General features: G+C 24.9%; 1 protein-coding gene across 24 annotated transcripts in view; it reads right to left on the reverse strand.

Annotated features, from left to right (window-relative positions):
- Window positions 1-19,393, reverse strand: part of LOC111676474 (calcium-activated potassium channel slowpoke) — a 79,776-nt gene extending 60,383 nt beyond the window's left edge. For 21 of the 24 annotated variants that reach the window (XM_046950778.1, XM_046950773.1, XM_046950774.1 and 18 more), the window contains exon 1: window positions 19,278-19,393. In XM_046950778.1, coding sequence (XP_046806734.1) covers window positions 19,278-19,366 — 89 coding nt within the window. In that variant the 5' untranslated portion in view covers window positions 19,367-19,393. Of the gene's footprint in view, window positions 1-4,719; window positions 4,868-13,482; window positions 13,656-19,277 lie in introns of those variants that run through there. The other 3 variants (XM_046950780.1, XM_046950782.1, XM_046950781.1) reach the window with 3 other exon arrangements.
- Between the last annotated feature and the right edge of the window lie 639 nt (window positions 19,394-20,032).

The raw sequence follows: 20,032 nt of genomic DNA on the forward strand, positions 1-20,032 counted from the left end.
AAAGTTTATTTTTTTAATTAATTAATTAATTTGTTGGTAAATTTTTGTTTGTATAATAGACACACATTTAAACAATTAATTAAGGAATATTAGGAAATTGAAAACGAAATTAAAATGAAAATTATGAGAAAGTATTTTTAATTTTTATTTTAACAGAAAAATATAATTTAAAAAAGCTTTATTAGAGCTGTTGAACACTTAATGCTATAATTTAAAAAAAATAATAAAAAATTTGTTTTGAATATTTTTGATAAAATAGTTAAAATTGGAGTTTAATTAAATATTTGTGGCTTTCTAAGTTAATAAGAAGTACCTAGGTCGAGGTTGAGCTAAAAATTGTGTCTTTTGCTTTCATCAAAAAAAAAAAAACTTTAGTTATTTACTGCAATTGATATAAAAATGATTTTAAACGACCATGTTTTGAAAATTTTCGAAAGCTCGAAGTCGACTATTTTGTTCTAAGAAAGTTAAAAAGTCGATTTAGACTTTTCAGAACTTTTAGAAATTATATTAATTTATAAGTCAACATATTGTTAACCCATCTAAAATTACAATTCTTGATTAAAATAGTAAAATTTATTTAGGCAATAACAATTTAAGTTATTATCTAAACACTTTGATGACATTGGAGTCAAATAGGTACTTGGCACAATGTCGATTACAAATAGAGAGTAAGGTTATGTCCTAACATCTTCTGTAAGGTTATGTCCTAACATCTTCTGAAAACAAAAAGTCTGTAAAGTACGTACTTAGTTATGTGTAAGTCATTACTAGACTCCTTCTAAGTAATTTGGGTGGTATGTAGTAGTAATTAAGTGTAAGTTCATTGCCATATTTTTTTTATTTGTTAAAACATTGAACTTTTAAAATATGACTACTTACTTAGCATCAAACTAGCTGAACATTTTTTAAATCTTTATTTAAACTTAAGATGAATAGATATTCCTTAAATCTTCTTCCTTAAACTCTACTTCATTTAAATTTAAAATGACACTTTAATAAATGTTAAAATTATCTAATGTTTTTATAAGATTAGCAACAGCTCTTTAATAATATAAATTAAAATTTATATGCAAATGAAAATAAACTAACTAATTTATGTAGGATTATAACGATTAATTGATTAAAATTTTAACAAGTCAATGCCTGACTTGAAGAGAAAAGAGAATATAGAGAGATTTCTCTCAACAACAACTTATTTGCTAAACCGATCATATCTATAGCCGCAGTCTTTTAAAGAGTGTAGTAAACTATTTCTAGATTTAGATTCATTATTTTCCTTATATCTCCTGAGAGATAAAAGGAAAATAATGAAACTAAATTTTTCAGAATTTTAAATATGTTCGTATAAGTTTGACATACGCAAATGATCTTAAACGATATACATTTTGACGAGATATATCCGAATATATTAGATATAAATCAAATCAATATTCTTTATAATCAAAGTAAAAAAGAGTCACGTTACTGACTAATTGACCAACCTGTACCATGAATAACGATTCAATAATAAACCATGAATAATGATTCGGTAAGGATGAAATTCGAATATTTAGGAGGTAAAAAGGAGAGTAAATTCTCTGCCCTGCATATGTCCGAATTTATTGTTTATTGTCGAAATTGTATACGATAAACGAACGATCGATGCGAGTGTTTTTTTTTTTTAATTTAAATCTTGCAAAAGTATTTTTCTCTCTAAAAAAGAAAATTAGTACTTTTTTTAATAGTACTTTCACAAAAGAAAAATTTATTACTCCTTTTAATTATTTCATTTTCCCAATATAATGAGAATATACTTCATTTTATTTCATGAAGGTATTGAAAAAGACCTGAAGAAGTGATGATTTTAACACAAACTTGTCACAGGAGGAATGTTCTTTTATTCTAAGTTCACTACTTCTGAAGTTATCATTATCAAGAAGTAATTTTTATACTCTTTTCTTTGGAAGTATTCGGAAGTGAAATTATTGCTATAGAATACAACTAATTTTACTTAAATAATATTAACATTAATAAAACATTAATAAAATTAATAAAACAGAAAACAAAAAATATATTCTGCATAGAAAAAATAGAATTATTTTCGCTTCTTCAGAAGTCATTAATTGCTAATTTTGAAGTAGTGAAGCTTTACTCTTCCTGGATATAAGTGGGAACCTTTTGGTACTTTTATGTTCTTCAGTTGGTACTTTTTGAATTTTTGTCTTTCAACTGGAGAAACATTAATGAAAGAAAACTTTTTGTTACATTTTGTTCTTAAACTGCACAGGGGGAGAGAATAAACACGCCTAGTACCAAATTGACACCAAAGTTTTTTTTTCAATAACATTCGTTAACAACGCAGCGTTGTCAAACATTGTAACAACTTGTTGTCAAAATCAAAGTTTAAATTTTTTAATATTGGTTTAAACTCGTCTTTAGTTTAATTTAAACCTATTAGATCATACATAATTAAATAAGTATTCAAAAGAATGAACTGGATAGTGAAGCCCCCAGAGTATGCTAGAATATAATAATTTTAAAGAAATAAGTTGTAGTAATATTTTAAACTCATTTAATGTTAATCTTTCCAAAAAAATGTTATCTTAATATATTCATCAATTAATCGCATAATCCGGCACAATCATAGTTACTAATTTCAAATAAAATTCAACAGCATGAAAATGATGAAACATTAGTTTTAATTTAAAAATCAATTGTACAATTCTCAATCTTCGTTGTGAAGTTGTATGACATAATGTTTTATAATAGTTTAGTTTTTGCAACAAAATAATAATAAAAAGTTTAGACATACAACTTTACGACGCCACTTGTGAATGGGACAAATGTAATATGAACTAATAAAAATGAAAATTTTTAAATTAAAAACATAAATGAATTTATTATAGGAATAATAGTTAAAAAGATGTCTAGTACAAGAGAAAAATTTTACATTACGACTGTACTTTTTATAACTTATTTTTTTTCTTTTTTTTTCAAAAAACACAATAAACACCAAACGTCAATTATTAATTATTTTATTTAATAAAACTTTGACATAAACGTTTAATTATTTTATTTTTTTTTTTGAAACATGAACCATAGATTTTTCTTTTGTATATATGGAATAAGGTATCAAGTTTCAAATTACTGAAGAGTAACAAAAATAAAAAATAAAAACAAATTAAATAATTTACGACCAATAGGTTTGTAAATGCCAATCGTTTTAAAAGAAAAAAGGATTTTTTTTTTAATTATGTATAAAAAGTAGAGAGAAAAAAACTTAAATAAAAATTATATTTGAAATAAATTTTGATTGATTTAATTAATTTAGTTTCTTTTTTTTTTTTGAAATTTTACTCAAACAAATACAAAAACACAAAGCGTGCAACATGAGACAGGAGTAGTAGTAGTAATAGTAATGAAAAAGTTAGTAATTTATTATTATCGATTAATTAGATTTAGATTTAGAATTAGAAAAGGAAAAATTTTCAATTCAATTTTCAAATTTAATTTATATTTAGACACTAAACAAAAATTAATACACAATTTATTTAATAAATATTTAAAATGTCAATTAATTAATGAAACTTTAAAGAGATGAAATAGGAAGAAATTATTAACGAAAGAAAACCTCAAAAAAGAAAAAAAGAGGAAACTAAAAATTACTTTAATTATTAGTTAAAAAAAAGAAAACAGGGGGGACTAAAAGGAATATAAATGAAAGAAAAAATCTCTAATAAGGAAGGAAGTTAAAACAAAATAATAATTTCCGTTTCCGTTGTTTCCTCATTTTAATAATAATACTGTTACTGTTAGTTTGTTTATAGGCGGTAGTGGTTGTTTTTGTTGTAGTTGTTGTTGTTGATGTTGAGAGAGGAGAGGAGTTTTTTGTTGTTGTTGTGTGTATTTGTTAATTTTGATTTTGAGTATTATTTTTTTATTAAAATGGAGGATTATGTAGATTATGAGCTAATAAACCGAAGAAAAATGAAAAAGAAAAACAAAAATCTGTTTTGTAAGTCTTATGGTTGAAGTCTTATGAAGAAGAGAAAGAAGGCTGACTGATTGACTGACTGGGTTAGGGAGCTGGTTTGAGTTCAATACATGCGTGTCTGTAATTCCTTTGAGTTAAATTATTATTGATTGGTTAGGGTGGGGGTTTAGAAAAATTTCATTTTTTGTGTATGTGTGTGTGTTATGTTAGAATGTTTGCAAATGTATTGATTTCGTTTAATTTGTGGTTAATTTTCTCTATAAAAACAAAAATCAAAATAAAATTTCCTTTCGTTACGTAGTATTTCTTAATTAAAAAATTAATTAAAATTTTTATAAGGATTTCTTTTTTTTTTTGGTTTTGTATGTAATGACCAGCAAAATAAGAAAAAAAATAAAATTTTAAAGAAACTAAAAAATTTTGTTTATATTTGTTTTACAAACATTAAGCAAAACTTTTGTTAAAAAAAGTTTTACTTATTTTTCAAAAAAAATTTTTTATAAGAAATTTCATTTTGATTTGGTGTTTATTTTATTTAGTTCTCTATAACAAAATTAAAACAAAAAAATCATAAAAATTATAAAACAAATTTATAAAAAAAAAACTTAAACAATTTTTTAAACCAAAAATTTTGTTACTTTTATATTTAACGTTGTTGTAGTTTGTTTTTTTGTATGAAATTTTTATGATTTTTATTTTATTTTGTTTGTTTTTTTTTATTTAAAATTTTTTGAGTTTCTCACCTTCGACCCTTTTCATTTTTTAATGTGCCCCCATATTTGGCTCTTGTTCCAATCAAGTCTATAATCTCAGGTATACAACTTGCAAATATCGCCTGTTTTCAATTATATGGATGGATCAATAAATTTTTGTTTGGTAAATTTTCAAATCAAATTGTTAATTTTGTTTTTGTTTTAGATATTTTAGGGCGAAGAAATTTTGTTGCAAAAATTTTTCTTTCAATTAGTTTTATTTACTAAATCTAATAAAACATATACGTATAAATTACAAAAAAAATTGTCTCTATATAGAAAAAGAGCTGCTGTTTCCTTGCGACCTAATCTGTAGCGTAGCGAGTGGATTGTTGAAGAAACCTGTCTTAGAGAAATATGCCAATTTTGTTTTCATACTTAACGAAATTTTTGTGTGAGGAACCTTTTTATTTTCTTTTTTTTCCTGATAAGGATTTGCGTTTGTTTAAACAGAGATTATTGAAAAGTTTAAGAGAAATTATATTTAAATTTTTTTAATGAAATAATAAGATAAAAAGTATTTTTAATAATAAAAAACAATGAGTAATAAAATGTTGTTTTAGTTGCCTGCAAGTACAAGTATTTACATTTTTTTAATATTTCCTTTCTTAACCCTTTCAGGGTCGGATTATTAAGAACCAGTTAAGAATAGTTGGCCAGTTGCCCAGTAATCCCAGTATTGCCCAGTAATCTCGACAGCTGAGTTCAAGAATTTGCAGTAAATTTGGAAAATTGCTTCTTCCATTTTTCAATCGAATTATTCAGGCCGAACTGACCAAAAATTAAACCTTCACTTTAACTCTTTTACGTATTAGGGACACCGGTGTCTCAAGATTTTTTTAATTTTTCATTTGAAGTCACTACATACTAAATATGAAGGATATCCTTCTAAAACACTTTTTACATTTTGTATCAAAAATTAGCAATATACGTCAAAATAAAGTTGGGGTGAAGTCATATCAAAAGTTCAGTGGTTAAGTTTTGTGCGTAATAGGGTTAAATCTGAGTGGACTTTCAGATTGCATACAATATTTTATACATAAAACGTTGTCGTTTTTTTTTTTAACTACAAAACACAATATCTTGATACCAAGATATGTAGGGCCAGATTCGGATTAATCGCGGCTCAATCCTGTTTTATCAGTGAAGGTTTAAGAACTCAGTTTTCAAAGTACAGAGTTCTCACTCAATTAAGATCACTTTTTTAACATCAGAAGTAATTTTGTATATTTTTTTTATTTTTGTAGAAACTCAAAAAAATGAAAAATTTTTTGTAAATTTTTATTTGGCGAAAAGAAGCCGTAACTATCTTTTGATTAAAAGAAAACTTTCTTTAAAGACATTTACGGAGAAATCTGTACCATATCCATTATGTGTTAACCCTACAATGTTCCGACCTATTATTTTTTTTTTCAAATTTTAAAATTTTACTTTTATTTTTTCCTAAAGTATTTTCCCCGTCCCAAAAGAAATATGCTTGACACTATCGATTGTGTAAAATATGACATTTTTAAAATTTTCCTTCAAGTTCTTAATGAGTTATGAGATTTCAGTCTATTGAAAATCCTATTAAAGTTTTCTATAAAATTATACCAGAAACAATAAATATTCAAAATCTTGGGTAAAATGTAAATCTGTAGAATTTTTTGTAATACTTTACATTGGTTAATGAAGAGTCTTGAGTAAATGGGATTCCATATAAGAGGTGTTTTTAGTACATTTTTCCTCAATAATATTAAATCTATATTATTAATATATAATATTAAACCATGAACCCCCCAGGGGCATGTTTCCTTAATTAAAGACCCTCATCTTGTTGTAATGCAGTCTGTCAGGACTATAAACTATTTTTTTCTCTATGGACTTTCCTTGTGATGATTTAACATGGGGACGAATCAGAGAACCACATAATCCCAGCTGGCCAGTTGGTTGAGCCTCTATTTTCGGGATAATTTTGGTGCTGTTGTCGAATAACAACAGATACCTTACAGAGGAGTGACTGTATATTATAGAGGATGAATGTAGGTTATCAGCCGTTTAACAGAGTGAGTGTGTCGGATATTGTTCTCTATGACTGTGTCCGATTGAATGATTATGGATGAAAGGTAAATTATCCAAGCGATGCCATAGAATTTTCCTTTATTGTCCAGGTATGTTCAGAGAAAACTATGTTCATACCAGATATACTACAGTGTGTTCTCTGTGAGTAAGAACAGTGAGTCTTCGACTTATTTGATGTACGTCTGTATGTACTGTTGCCGACTCAACAGAGGCCACCCTATCTGTATGGTTGTAAACGAATGTGATGTTTTTTTCATCTCAGAGATTAAGCAACGGTTCAACAATGGTCAGAGATTAGATAGATCAAGTACTATAGCAAAATGCACGTATACAGACCGGAAATGGTTACTTGTGTGTTGGAAGTAGGCGGCCACTCAGTGGTTGAAAAAGAAGATCACCAGTGGTTAAAAAATACCACAGTGATCTTTTTGGTACTTCTTGATAGTACATATACATCTAAGCTAGAAATATAATGTTAACATGCATGAAATCTATAGAAAAGTACTTTCTGGTACTTTTTTCGTGTTTAACTGGTATTTTTTTTTTTGAATTAGCCGTAATAATGGGACTAGAATCAAATTCAAACTTATAGGGTTCTGTTTAATTGAGAATTTATAAAATGGCAACTTTTCGGCACTTATTCGTTTTTAAATGTCATCTTTTGAATTTATATAAGGGTATATAAGGGTATTTCTGATAATGCAGATATATACATACAAATGTTCTTATATCCAGCAAGAAAAGTACTTTCAAAGAAGCGAAAGAGAAGTAGAATTTACACTATGGAAGTACAAAAAAAAGACCCAAAGAAGTGATGATTTTAACACAAGCTTATTATAGGAGGGATGTTCTTTTTATTTTATTCCAAATTCGTTACATTTGAAGTCATTCTCAGGAAGTAATTTTTATGATAATTTTTTGGAAGTTATTAGGTAATGAAATTATAGTATTATAGAAAAAAACTAATGTGACTTATATATTATAAACATAAATAAAGTCCTTGCATTTATCAATTAACTTCAAAATTGGAAACAAAATAGGATTATTTTCGCTTTTTTTGAAGTCAATAAACACCACTTCCACTGAAGGTAAACAAATTTCCTAAGTGCTTCTTTTGAAGTGTTGATAAATGTTACTCTTTTGGAAGTACTTCGGGTAAGTGAACATATATTGGTGTTATCGAAAATTTATAATATTTATTTTATTCTATTACGATGAGGGTAGCGAAGTATACAGAGTACAGTTAGTACTCTGTTTTTATTAACAAAATTTAGTAGAATATTTTGAAATTTTCTTATTTTTAGCAACTTAACCCTGAAAATTTTAAAGATTTTATTAAATTATTTTTCAAATAAAAAAACAATTAAAAGTACTTGTAGACAACTAACAACATTAGAAAAAAATTAATGAAATAGTAATAAAATATTTATTATGTTATTAACTAAAGGCTTTTATTTAAATAAATTTTTATTTATTAAAAAAAATTTTCGATCAAAGGCTGCGATTTCTTGGAAACATGTGTTTTTTTTCATAAATATTAATATTTTTTCTATTTAGTTAATACACAGTCTAAGTATTAATTAAATAACTTTGTGATTTAAATTTACACTAAAAGAGAAACTTTTTTTAAAAAAAAGTTAAAACAAATAACAGAAAATAACGTGTAAATATGATTGGTATGTGTGTTTGTTTATTATTATAACAATAACAATTAAATAGAATAATTAATATAATTTAAGTTGAAACAACTCAAATTTAGTCAAAAACGTTTTACGAGACAATAAAAAAAAATTTGTAATTAAACAGAAATAGTAACAGTAAACAAAAATTAAAATAATATTTTTCTTTCCATTAACTAAGTTGGTAAATATGTATAATTTTTTTTTTTTGTTTAACAGGGAACTACTTATAAATAAAATATCATTTCTAACCTAAAAAAAATATATATAATTTTAAAATAGTTTTTTTTATAAATTTTTTTTCGTTTTCAAACATTTTATATTTGGAAAATTATGCGTGGCTGCGGCATACAGTCTGTGTGTGCAAGCAAACAAAACTTAACGTGGCAATAATTTTGAAACGACAAGGTTTTTTTATTATTATTATTTGATTTGATATTTTAATTTAAATAATTTTTACTCAAAAAAAAAGAAAGTAGTGAATTTTTTATTAAAAACAAAAAAATTGCCAAAGATTTATGGTAAATATATATTTTAAGTATATTTTTGCATAGAAAATAAAAATAAATTGATTGAAAGTTAATAAAATTAAAGCTATTTGTTGTTGAATATAAAATAAACTAAAAACTTATAAATAAATAACTAAAAATATATAAAAACAAACCAACGAACGAGAAAGAACGATTTGTGTTAAAAATATTATTTTGTTAAAGAATAAAACGCAACTACAGCATGAATTTTTATTAGAAATAATAAATAAAAAAATATTAATAATTAACAACATGGTAAAGGAATCTTGGGTTAAGTCAAACACTGTTTAATTTTAACTTTTTTTTAAAGAAAATACTAAACAAAAGCTGGAATTAATTATTTATTTTAAAAGAAATTATAACCAAAAAAATTAGCTTTTTGTTAAAAAAAATAATTTTAAATTAATAAACAATATTTTATAAATAAATTACAGCAAAAAAGAAAATTAAAAAAATATTATTATTGCATTTAACTCAAACATTAGATTTTTCATTTTATTTTATTTGCAGCTTTAGAAGTAAAGGAAAAATTTGTTTTTCCAAAAATTTCAAAAAAAAAACTTTTAATGAAAAATCCTTTTTAAACAGGCTGTTAATTTTATTTTAAATTAAATAAATTTAAGCTTTTAACCCATAAAAGAAAGCTTTTAAAAAAATAATACAAAGTAAATGTTTTGGTAGTTGTTGTTGGTTTTTCTTTTGTTTTGGAAGCTTTAGACAAATGTTTCATTATAATTTATATCAAAATGTTTTATTATAAATAAATTTTTCAATCAAAAATATTTTTACTGGAATATATAAGGAATTATTTGCAAATCGAATTATTCATCGATTTCTTGGTAACACATGTTTGTTGTTTTTAGTTTTTGTTTCATCATCTTCAAAGAAAATTTAACTTCTGTAAATTACTTAGTTATTTTATTTTCTGTTTTTCTTTTTTTTTAATATAAATTTAATTTCAAATAAAAAAATATAAAGCAATTTTTTTTTTTGGTTTAAATATAAAACTTATTTTATAAATATTCATATAATTTCTTATAAATGAAATCAGCATTTTATTTTTTTCAATTTTGTTGATTTTGTTAGTAATTTGCTAAGAGGCAATAAAAGCCAGTGCTGAGACTGTTTAAAGTATTTTTCATTTTAAATTAAAATATATTTTATAAAAATGATCTGCATTAGCTATTTAAGCTTGGGGTACAGTGACCGATCTTCAAATTGATATTTCACTTTAAAAGCCAAAAGCCTAAGGGGCCTATTTATACCAACTTTAAATAAAATTTATTTATAATTTTTCAACGTACATTAAAATAAAATTTTTTAAATAAATTGCCACTCCCACTCCCATTAATAGCTAAAGAATTTTAATGTAATCAAAAATATTTACACAAAACATCTAAAATATAATTATTATATCCCAGCCAAAAAATACAACTTCCAAACAAGCGTAAAAGAAGTAGAATTTACTCCATGGAAGTACTGAAAAAGAACTAAAGAAGTGATGATTTTACACAGTCTGGAAGTTATTAGGAATAACTATATAATAAACATCACTTCAATAAAAGGTAAACAAATTTACGTAGTGCTACTTTTGAAGTAGTGATAAATGTCATTCTTTTGAAAGAACTTTGTTTTAGTTTTGCTGGGTATTAGAAAGTGCCCACGCCTACAATTTTTCATTTCGAACATTTTCATTACAATTAGATAAATTAAAGTAAAATAGATAATAGACTTTTTTTAAGAAAAGTGCCACACCCACCTAATTTTAGCCTATTTCTCTGTAATATCAGAAAAGATTAAATGTAATAGAGAGTAATAGAAAATAAGACATCACGCCCACAATTATAATTCGAATATTTTTATTTCAATTACATAAATAACATATAATAAAATTTATCGAGTTCTGTCTTGGGACAAAGAGAACTTAAAAACAAAACAAGATAAGTGTGGGTGTGACCCGCCTATTCTTTCTGTAATATCTGAAAAAGTAAAGAAATCAACTGAAATTGAAAAATGTGTTTTAATATTTCACAATAAATATAATAATTTTTTAATGGGAAGTGCCACGCCCACAATTATACCTATTATATAATATTTGTTTTATAAATAATTCCTGTCAATTTGTTCTTATGTAAGACGGTCAGTCTAAGAGTGTGAATTCGATTCATATAGTCCTATAATCGTCGTCATCATGTCTGACAAATTATCTAATGGCCTAAATCTCCGCCTTTTCTAAGCGATTGTAGTGGTCTGAAACATCTCGTTTGGTATAAAGGAGCAAGTAAAAGCCACAGCAAAGATCATGAGTACTGACAGAGCAGTAGACAATGCTCGGTAAATTAGGTTAAAGTGTTCAACGCCTACTTTTTGACTATGCCTATTATACCAGCCAGAAATGTACGATCAGTCTGGTTGAGATCAGATATGTAACATACAACACCTCAAGTAGGTTACCTTCCTTTTTATGGTCTAAATCTCTGTCTTTAAGATTATACAATTATTGTGTATAAAGGTGGAATTAAAAGACCCAGCGGAGATCGTGAGCTCGATTCCCACTCTATGTCAATGATCGATAAATTAAGTTTAAATATTATTTATAGTTGTATTTTATTGTCCAAATAAATATTTATCGAGAATAGTAGGTTCAAAACCCACTTTTTGACTTCGCCTCTTATACCACCCAAAGCAGTTGCTGTTTCCAATGTTTCGCCATCTCATCAAGAGATGAACATTCAGACTGGATGTCGTGTTGACACCCGATAGAGATCATATCAGGAATCTCTGCTTTTGATATGATAAACTGAACGTGTATGCTGAACTAATCCATTTGGTATAAAGGAACAAGTAAAATCCACACACAGTCTTTTCAACTGTTGCAGACTTCGATTTATCAGTTCAGTGTTCAAGCCAACCATTGCCTTAATGGATTGTTTCTGGTATGTAAGTTAATGTTCTGGTGGACCGGAGATCGTGAGTTCCGAACCGAAGCTTTGTTAAAGGAGCTTACGAAAGGCGCGTTAATTAGGGAGATGTCTTTTTTCAAACTAACTAATTATGTAACTGAGGATAACCTTAACTAAACTAATTGTCCGTAAATGTAATATTTTCTCTTAAAAGAGAGTGACAGAGCGAATGCTTAGTATAAATTAATCAAAATTTTCTCTTTTTCTTTATTTTGGGGCAATTAAATGGTTTAACCCTAAATGACATTTAAGGCAAATTATAAATAGTAAGCAGTCTTCGATAGAAGATCAGTAATACAGTTTTTTTTCTAAAACATTTATTCCAACTAAATACACCTCAATATTTCTAGCAAAATTTAATTCAAAATCAACAAAATCTAAATTGAAAAGCGTTTAAAATTTTCAAATAAAATGTATAAAAGAAAACAACCCTAAATGAAGAAATGGTACATGGAAGAAATCAATTTAAAAAAATGACTTAAAAAATAGAAAATTTTTTTCTTATTTAAAAAAGAAGTCTTCTACTTAAATTGTATTAAAAATTACATGCAAAAACTTTTTAAGGACAATGTAGTAGAGTTGTTGTTTTTTAATATATATAAATGGTTTAAAAATGAATTTAATTTTAAAGAAATAAAAATAATAACAGAAAATAAAAAAAAATAAAAAAACACAAAAACCAAACATATTTAAGTTATTAATGTTATATTTTTTATTAAATCCTTTAAACATTTTTAAGCAAAAAGGTCAGTATATCTTATTTTATAAGACACAAAGAAGTTTTAAGTGATTTACAGAAGAATTTTAAACCACCATAATATATTAAAAAAAAACCTGATGGAAATGTAATATTTAAAAAAGATTTTAAAGACAACCTAGTTTTTTTAATATGGTTTTAATAAGATTTTTGTTTAATTTTTAACAAAAATATTAAAATTAACACAAACACACATGCCGCCAAGAAATCAATGCCTTTTTTAAAATTCGATTTTTTTTTTTTTTTTTTTGAACAATCAGTAAATTAAAAATGGAATTTAAAACCAATTTTTCAAAATTTCCAAATTTTAAACAAATTTTTCTTGTTTCAATTTCACTTTTAACAAACAAAAAAGCCTTTAGTGTAAATTTTTAATATTGACACAAATTTTTAACAAAACATTTTGATTTATTTTCTTTTTGTTTTATTTTAATAAAAATTGTAATTATTTTCTTATTTTTTTAATAAAAAAAAACAAATTTAAATGAAAAACAAATGTTTGAATATGCAATTTGAACTGAAAATTAAATAAAAATAATATTAAAAAAATAATTCAAATTATTAAGAATTTGTTTTTTAAAAGATGTTTATTTTGTGTGTAGTTTTTTTTTAATACTAAATTGGTGAGATTTTTATAAAAAAACATTATTATTTTTGATTTTGAGAGAAATAGGCGGTACAGCTGCATGTTGGTTTTTTATTTTGATTGGTGGTGGATTTTTTTGTTTGTTTGTTTGTTTTTTTTTTGTATTGTTGGTGTGTACCTTTTTCTAGGATCCTTGTTATAAGTTCCACCATATTTGCTTCTTTGGGCAGCCAGTTCTGTGATTTCTGGTATCCAACTAGCGAACACAGCCTATGTATTATATTGATACATATACATATATATAGTTGTAATAGTAGTAGTAGTTCATGTAGTAGTAGTAGTATTTTAACAAAAATTATACTCAAATCATATAAAACAGAAAAAGTTTAACAAAATAAATAAAAATCATATGTTTATCTATGTATTTATGTACAAAAACAATATCCTTTTTTTCACACAGTTATATATTGAGAGAGAATAAGACAAAGAGTTGTTTATTATTTATAAAAAAAGAGCGTTTTAGAGAAATAAAATCCTTAAACCTTTTCGTAGTATTTGTTTATTTAATTTTTGTTAAAATCACAAGAAAAGCTATTATTTACATACACTGCCTGTTTAAAATTTGTTATAAGTATGTATGTATGTATTCGCAGCAATAGAGAGAAACAAAATAACGTACAAAGAAATCACGAGTATATTTTTAGACACATACACACGCTCACACACACACTCACGCACATACAGTTATTAATGAGTTCACTCTTTTTTTTTTTTGCTTTGATATCCTTTCACTCTTTAACCAATAAATATTTACCAAATATTACAAAACTTTACAAGAGTTTCTTTTTACAAAAGTTTTAATTTACACATTTATTTTAAAACATCTACTTGAAGGCCCCAGTTGTAATAATACATTATTCGACCTACTTAAGTTTTAGATAACTAATAACTACTTTATTCTTAAAGAGTTTTTAAAAATTTTAATTTAAAACTACAGAAAAATTAACTAAAATTAACAATAATTTAACAAAAATATTGCTCAAATTATGGAAATTATTTAAAATTGAAAGAAAATCAACTTTTTATTCTATAGTTCATTTTATGGTCCAATCAAGTATATATTTCAGTCTTAATTCTAGTCCAGACAATTAGTCAGGGTAAGATCCAGATAATTAAGTACAAACAATATTTTAATATATATTCTAGTTTATATTGTCTACAGTCCAGAGTACAGTTTAGTATAAAGACCATAGAATAGACATTATTTTACTAGACTATAGTTCAAGAAGTCTATAGTCCAAGAAGTCTAAGTCCAGACAATTGTTTAGTCTTAAGTTAAGACAATAGTTAAATATATAGTCCAGACTTTATTCTAGTCCATAGACCAGAGAATAGTTGAGTTTATTGTCCAGATAAAAGTTCAGATTATAGTACAAACAATAGCCTAGTCCATTGCCGTGAAGTGTAGTCTTCAACAATCCAACAATCCAAACATAGTCTAGTCTATAGCCCAGACAATAGTTTAGTCTATAGTTCAGACAATAGTCAAGTCCATAGCCTAGACAATAGTCTAGTCTATAACCGAAACAATGGTTTATGCTATAGTCCAGATAATATTTAAGTCCATAGTGCAGGCTATAGTCTAGTCCAAAGTCCACACAATAGTAAAGTCCATGTTCCAGACAATAGTCTAATCTATAGTACAGACAATACACTCTAGTCCATGGTCCTTATAATAGTTTACAGCAATCCAGACAACTGTTAATACTGGACAATACTTAAGTATATAGTCCAGTCTAATTTTAATCGATAATACAGACAATACCTTAGTCCAGAGTTCAAACTAAAACACTGTCCATAGTCTGGTATAAGGTCCGTAATATAATCTTGTCTGCAATGATAATGAATATTATTGTCTACTTAATGAATATTCATCGGACATACATATACATCAAGGAGAAATGTTTTACCGATTTCTCCTTGATATATAAATATGTCCGATGAATATTAATTTTCATCAACGAAATATTTTATTCATCTTTTCATAATATGTCTTCAATAAAAAATTTCCATTAAATTTGTTTCATAATTTGAGCAATATATTTTTTTTTTAAATTTCCATAATTACTTAAATACTATGAAAAAAATTAACATTTATAACTAATAATTTAATGTAATGAGAAAATTTAACTTAAAATTAAATGAAAAAAAAATCAAACCAAAACAAAAAAGTATGAATTGGACAAAGACAAAAAAATATGGCTTGACTTAAATATAGAATAAAATTCTTACATTAAACCTTTTTTTAACCTTAAGAAAAACTCCTGCTCTTAAAAACGTAATGCGTGACCCTTTTTTTAAGTAATTCTCACTTAATGTTGCTGCTGTTCGTAAATTAGTGTTAACTAAATAAATATTTGTTTAAATTATTTTTTTGTTTTGTTAAAAAAAAAATATGTATTATATAAGACACAATTTTGTGGTGAAGAAAACACAATTAGCAGTAGCGCAATAAATAGACGTTTACGTTTTTTTAGAAAAAATATATATAAATAACAATTTTGTAAAAAAATATTAGACTATATAAATTGGATTTTGTTTTAAATATGATTATTATTGACTTAAAATCACAACACTTAGAATGTTTTATATGGTTTACTGTTTAATAAAATCAAAATTTATATTATTCTTGTTATTTAAATAGAAATGTTAAAGACTGGTATTTAGAAATATCAATATGCAATTAGATTTGAAGTATAGATTTTACAGATTAACTCGTTTCTCTCTTGGTTTTACGAAACACTTTCCTTGCTAAAGGGAACCAGTAAGGACAAGATGGAATTGCAGTTCTTTAAGTTCAGCCTTCTCTTCAAAACTGAACATATCACGATCAATTTTTTAACGAATTAAAAATTGCTTCTAAAAAGTTATGAGATCATCGACTGAAGTTATTGATGAAAAGTTCAAGTAAATTGAAGTCTTAATAAGATCTTACTCTCTCTCTCAAAAATCTCTTTATGCATAGTTGATGCAGAATCTGCAGTTTTTTGCTCTCGTTCTCGGATTGATTTAGATTCTTCAGATGCAGTACGATATGCGACTAAGTCTCTCCAAAACTTAATTAAAAAATCACATTTTTACCAAAATTTTTTATATTCAACTAAATTTTTCATTAATTTTTCGAATTTTTAAATAAAAATTTTTGCCGAAATTTTAAATTTTTACAGAAATCTTGAATTATTAAAAAAAATTAAATTTTCACTGAAATTTTCTATTATTACTAAAATTTTGAATTTTCCCTAATATTTTGAATATTGAATTTTTGAATTTTCATTGAAATTTCCAATTTTCACTAAAATTTCTTATTTTACTAAAATTTCGAATTTTTGCTTAATTTTAGAATTTGTACTAAAATTTAAAATGTTTACTAAAATTTAAAATTTTTACTATAATTTGAAATTTTTACTAAAATTTAAATATTTTTACTAGATTAAATTAAATTTAATTTAAAATTTTTACTAAAATTTTGAAATAATTTGAATTTTTACTAAAATTTTGCAATAATTGGAATTGTTATTAAAATTTTGAAGTTTCATTAAAATTTAAATTTTTTTATAATTTGAAATTTACTGAAAATTTGGACTTTCATTAAAATTTAGAAACTTTACTTAATTTCAAAATTTCACTAAAATTTTTAAATTTCACTTTAATTTCTTATTAACACTAAAGTTTAGAATTTTCATAAAATTTTGAATTTTTACAAAATTTTAAAATTTTGAAATTTCTTTAAATTTTAAATTTCCGCTAAAATCTCAAATCTTCACCAAAATGACGAATTGTTACTAAAATTTTAAATTTTTATTAAGATTTCGAATTTTAGCTTAGTTTTGAATTTTCACAACTTTGATGTTTTAAATTTTCACAACTTTGATGAAAAACTCTAAAAGATTTCAAGAGAAAGAGAGAAGTGTGTTGTCATATAACTTTAAAATTAAGCTTAGGTTAAACTTTTGTTAAGTTTTGAACTTTGATTTTAGAGATTTAAACTGGCATTCAATATTTCCTAAAATGCCAAATCAATCTTTAACATTTCTTTATGATTTTCAAACAATATTGTATTTATTTTTTAATATTTAAAAAATTCTGCTTTTTAAAACTATAATTTATTTAAAATGTTTGTTTGAAAATCATTATTTTTTCATAATTTTTAAAAACAATTTTATTTATGATATTATTTTGAATATTAGTTAAATGATAAACTACAAGTGTTAACAAAAATTTTTAAAAACGTAACTAATAAATTAGAATCATAACAAGAAACAACAGTTGTTTAAAGAAATATAGTTTTTTTTTTAAATTTCCAACAGGCTCAACTCACTAGTAAACTAAACTACCTGTGATGGTGAAAAGTGTAGAGTATAAAATTCCCTTATTTGTAAAATTAGTAAATAAAATTGTTAAAGAAAAAATGACAATATGATTGATTGATTTGAAATGTTTATTACAAAATTCGTTTAAAGAGGGTTTTTTCTTTATTTTTCAATAACAAAAACAAATAATATGAAAAAAAATAACAGCAAACAACATGGGTGATAAAAAAGAGTGAAAAAAACAATGGAGAAAATTGGTGAGAGAGTGATACGAAAGATGAGTATTTAATTCTCCATTTGCCAAAAGAAACAAAACATTACTAAGTGAGTAGTTAATGAGAAATTTCTTTTAAAAGGGAAAACAAATAAAGGAATGCGAAAAATAGGAGTTTGGTAGGGAGGAGGGAGGCAGGAAGGTTTAAGGTATAAGTAGCAAAAGCTAACGGATATGGTTGCTAGATGAAAGGAAGAGATATTTGATAAATTACTTTAATGAAGTAAAATGTATATGAAAGGATATAAAATGACATTTTGTTGTTATTATTTTACTTTGATTTTATTCACTTAATTTTTAGGGAATTCCCTAAATTTAAAATTGTTATTATTCTTCTGTTCATTGTGGTTGTTTGGTTGTTTGGTTGTTGGGTGGGTGGTTGGTTGATTGATTGATTGGTTCGATTGGTAAATTGGTTGGTTGGTTGGTTGTTTTTGGTAATTTGGTGGTAAATGGTGATAATAGATATATTTGTTTTATTTCTTGTTTAATGCTACATTACAAAACCAAACCAAAATAAGGGTAACAGACTAATATAGAAAGAATTACAATAAATCCAAAACTTAAAAGAAAAGTAATGTATTTGATAACAATAATAGAAAACAAAGTAAAATATTTGTAGAAAAATCAAAAACAAATAATGGTGCTAAATAAAATTAGTTTTCAAAAAAAACTGTAAGAAACAATAAAAGGAAATAATACAAGAAAAAAGCACTTCCTTACTGACTTATCTGAGTGGTGAATGGTAAATTGTTAGCAAAATTGATTTGTTGTTATCATATTTACTTAGCAAATCAAGATATATATTTTTTTTAGTATTTAACAAAATGTAATAAATTATATAAAATCTTAAAAACAACTTATTAAGGTAAAAAATAACCAGTACAATCGATTAAAATTTACTCTTTATAAGTTAAGGGTTTAGTTTTTCAAACCAGCTCAAAAATATAAAACTGGCAGCCAAACTTCAGCCAAGATTTTTGAAAGTTTTTTATTTTCCAAAAAAGAAACTTAAACCATTTAGTTTAACTTTATTTCAGCTTTAAAAAATCTTAAGCTTTAAAACCCCTTTTTAAAAGATTTATTCAAAATCATAATTTCAAACTAAAATTAATAAAATTTATTTTCATTTATGTACGAATGTTTTTCTTAAAAAAAAATATTTTACAAATGCTTATATGCTTTTTTATATTTTTATATATAAAAGAGAGTAAGAGTACTGTTTAAAATGATCATGTTAGTTATGATATATATTTTTTTTAATTTTTTGGGGTGTTTGATATATTTTGCTTGTTTTTTTTTTATTTATTTTTGAAATTGTTAGACTACCTCTTTCCGTGTTCTCTTTTAAGTTCGCCGCCATATTTATTGCCACTACCAACAAGTTCAATAATTTCCGGTATACTGCTGGCAAACATTGCCTAAAATTTCGGGGGTTATTTTTGTATTTATTGTTTTAAGACATTGTTTTTATTTATTTATATATATAAAAAAAATCATATTTATAATTTTATTTTGCATTATTTTTAGTTAATAGGAAAGTAAAGAAAAATAAATTTTTATAAAAAAATTATCAATTTTGTAAACTAAAACCTATACTTAGGGGTAATTAAATAATCGGTTTCACACCGATTTATTCTATACGCTATACCACAGTTTATAGTCTATATAATAGTCTATAGTCTAGTCTATATCCTTGTCTATTTACTAGTCTATGTCTTGCCTATAGTCTAGTCTATATACTAGTCTATAGTCAAGTATATAGTCTCTTTTATAGTCTATTCTATAGTCTAGTAGATAGTCTAGTCTATAGTCTAGTCTATAGTCTAGTCTATAGTCTAGTCTATAGCCTAATCTATAGTCTAGTCTATAATGTAGTCTATAGTATAGTCTAGTCTATAGTCTAATCTATAGTCTAGCCTATAGTCTAGCCTATAGTCTAATGTATAGTCTTGTCTATAGTCTAGTCTATAGTCTGGTCTATAGCCTAGTCTATAGTCTGGTCTATAGTCGAGTCTATAGTCTAGTCTATAGTCTAGTCTATAGTCTAGTCTATAGTCTAGTCTATAGTCTAGTCTATAGTC

This window comes from Lucilia cuprina, chromosome 4, assembly GCF_022045245.1.
Source record: "Lucilia cuprina isolate Lc7/37 chromosome 4, ASM2204524v1, whole genome shotgun sequence".
Taxonomy (NCBI): Eukaryota; Metazoa; Arthropoda; class Insecta; order Diptera; family Calliphoridae; genus Lucilia; species Lucilia cuprina.